General features: G+C 40.4%; 1 protein-coding gene across 3 annotated transcripts; it reads right to left on the reverse strand.

Annotated features, from left to right (window-relative positions):
* Nucleotides 1-522: 522 nt before the first annotated feature.
* LOC129293350 (uncharacterized) lies at nucleotides 523-2,436 on the reverse strand. Of its 3 annotated transcripts, none has more exons than XM_054931265.1 (2): nucleotides 1,899-2,365; nucleotides 523-960 (listed from the first exon to the last, which is right to left on the reverse strand). In XM_054931265.1, exons 1-2 carry the CDS (start codon nucleotides 2,220-2,222, stop codon nucleotides 871-873), a joined length of 414 nt encoding a protein of 137 aa, XP_054787240.1. In that variant the 5' UTR covers nucleotides 2,223-2,365; the 3' UTR covers nucleotides 523-870. The 3 variants fall into 3 exon arrangements, with proteins under 3 accessions (XP_054787240.1, XP_054787248.1, XP_054787257.1); XM_054931273.1 differs by lacking the exon at nucleotides 523-960 and adding an exon at nucleotides 967-1,437 and having other exon boundaries at nucleotides 1,899-2,436; XM_054931282.1 differs by lacking the exon at nucleotides 523-960 and adding an exon at nucleotides 1,397-1,536 and having other exon boundaries at nucleotides 1,899-2,436.
* Between the last annotated feature and the right edge of the window lie 686 nt (nucleotides 2,437-3,122).

Here is a 3,122-nt window from a genome sequence, read left to right on the forward strand (position 1 = left end):
AAGTGCGATTCTTTTTTCTTTTCTTGTTTCCTTTTTTGGTCAAATGCAGGTACCTTGTAATGCTAGAGTAGCTATAATATTTGGGTTATTTCTCTCTTCAATGCTCTACATGACGAGCTATTACGTACCATAGAGCTAAGAGAAATTGATGGGAAAGAGAGGATAGCAATCCCACCTTTGCCAAGGGTAAAACCATTGAACAAAAACGGCGGCTTAGGTTTTTAACCATATCACTCGTAGAGATAAGCATTTCTAAACTTTGAGTTGGTGTCTTCTTGGATAGTCAAGCATAATTACTGGATATTTCAACTTAGGTTTATTCAATTAAAATGATACAATCTGTTTCAAGCAGAGTTTTGAGCATAAACTAACGTTAGTAAGCGTGGCCAAGTAAATAAATTTGACCACTGATCTAATTAACCATGATAACTAAGTTTTCCAATACGTCGAATCCATTTTCTCTTCCCATGAGCCAGTGATGATAATATCCATGAACAAATGCCTATTTCGATCAACTGGTGATTGGCAACAACTACAATATTTTTAAACTGGGACCATGTAATAATGACAAAATGTGTGATCAATTAATTACACGGTTACTGCTCCGAAAATAATAGTAATAAATCCCTCGTGTGCAATTCTCCACAAGGAGTAACACTAGAACGAAGAGAGTAGAAACTCGCTACTTAGCCGAGATTATTATGCAAAGAACAGATGGAATACATATTAAATATTATTCGGAGACTAAAGAATAGCATCAATTAATGAATAACGAATGGTGATATTGTTGAATTCCAGGTTAGGTTTGACGCGGGTCGTTTCCTCCAGAGCCTTAATTTGGGCTCGTTCCAGGACTCGGCAGATCAGAGGCTAAACAATATCATTGATCAGACGCTTATGCCGATGATAATGCTTCTCCATGAAAACTCTGGACGCACCTTCTACGGTACTCCGCCACGTCTGCAAGCACCAGGGAACAAGTTAATGCAAGCTGGTAGAAAAAGGTTGTCAACATCAAGCCCTGCTTCTCATTATTTCATGGGCATTGAAAAGTCTGATTGACACATTCCGCTATGCCTCATCTCGATTTCAGCACTCGGAGTCGAAAGCCTCCGGTCGACTATTGTTACATGTTTCAGACAGTTACTTTTCTTCCTTCGAGTCAAAGCAAACTGATATTCGCAGAATCAAAGTGGCTTTAAAGAGAAACACAAGTTAAAAAAACTACATACTACACAAGCAGAAAGGAATAAAGGTCCACAGTTCCCAATACTCATATCCTCAATCCTCCTTGATCTTCTTTATGCATCCTGATTCCTCTCCCCTTTTTGTTATCAGCAGTGAGTTGAGCGATTGGAGTGAGAGTCACAGGCGAAGGAAGATGGAAGCGATACTGCTTGTGTGCTTACGCCTTTTGTTCACACCAAGACCGAAATCCTATTGATAGGACAGAGAAGTGAGTCTGTCATCTTGATAGAGATGGTTTTAGTGGCTTGCTACTATATTCCCCTTAGCGCTTACATCGAATTCAGGTAACTGAAGAAAGATAGAATATAGTGAAAATGGTGCCTGAAGGAGGTGGTTTGGACTAGATAACATCACGAAGCAAATGGATTCTGAAAAGACTCTGCTCCCCAGCTACGGCGGGAAATAATCAGCTGGATTTAACTAAGCAGTAACCATCTTAATCCTAGATTTTGTGTTTTATGCCAGTTTTTATTTTAAAGCTTGAATTATATAGGATGAAGCCGCAAAATGACAGCACGATCGGTGATAAACTCGGTAAGCACCGACTACTGTAAAATTGGACGATAACTCTTCCATGAGCAATTCGAGCGTAGATAGATAACCAACAAAATCAAGAATTGAAGGAACGCGTATATGTAAAAGAAGCTGACCTTCTCAAGCGTTCCGAAGAGGGATCTGTTTCTGATATCCCTGGCCTTGAGGTGGACCCGAGCAATGCCAAGTTGGCGGAGCAGAGTGGAGCGGCGAGTGGCGGCGGGCGTGAGAAGCGACCTTCTCTCGACCAGCGACCTTCTCTCGACCAGAGCGGAGCCACCGTGGGCAGGGCTGTGGCAGTGAGATTCAGCGAGGGTCTTTCGGCGCTTATGCTTGATTTTGGGGGGATGGGAATCCAAGTGGGCGAATTTCTGGAGGAGTTGGTCGGAAGAGTTTTTGGCAACGTGCTGGACAGTAGGTGCGGCGGAGAGAGTGACCATCGTGAAGAAGGAGAAGGAGAAGAAGAGAGGGAGCGAAGTGGAATATGGGGGTTGGTATAAAAGTGGCAGGAGTAAGAAAAAAGAATTAAGAACTTTATTGGGGGGAAGGGACCGTTGAGGAAAGGCTTGTATGATTGAAAGAAATATAGCCGTTGCAGGACTAAACAAGTGATGAGTTTGCGATGATTTGGATTCGGCATGTTTTATGCCAATGCGCTCCCCCTCCATGTGCCTTCCTCCCACATGCTTCTGTAAAAGAACTGGCCCTCTCCAAACTGAAATTCCTTTCTTGCCCTTCTTCGCCCACCTAAGGCACGTCCATAATGGTTAGTTAGGTCCTTCCGGCGCCCAGAACGGTGTCTATTGTTAGGCAAACGTGGCTATTGCCTTATGCCTAAAAAAATTTGCTTATACTCTATATAATTCTGGTCATTATTTTTACTTGGCAATTGTTATTATTAATTACATCTTTTCATTAATAATTCATTATCCTGCATTTCTTTTACTGTGTCTATCATTCTCATTTTCCAATATCAATTAGCCATAAGGAGAAGTAATATCAACATACTGCCCCAATATATAGAATGGACGGGGACCACTTTGGTAGCATCTAACAATTCTCATTTCTCCCTTCCTTTCAATCAAATTGTTGCCACCATCAATTTTTTTTTTTTTTGAAAGCAAATATTACTATGTTGAAATTAAAACAAAAAACACGAACCGTAGATTTAAAATGGCAGCCGCTTCAAATGCATTTGTTACACTTTTACTGTTTATATCACTTTTTATTTGAAATTATAATTTTTTTAATTTTTTATGTAGCATTTAGAATGGAAAATGTCAAATAAACAATTTAAATACACTAAGCCTCTCAGAATAATTTCATCTTTGGCCTAGATC

Source organism: Prosopis cineraria, unplaced genomic scaffold, assembly GCF_029017545.1.
Source record: "Prosopis cineraria cultivar Desert tree isolate PC_DT_omini unplaced genomic scaffold, ASM2901754v1 PC1, whole genome shotgun sequence".
In the NCBI taxonomy this organism is placed as follows: domain Eukaryota; kingdom Viridiplantae; phylum Streptophyta; class Magnoliopsida; order Fabales; family Fabaceae; genus Prosopis; species Prosopis cineraria.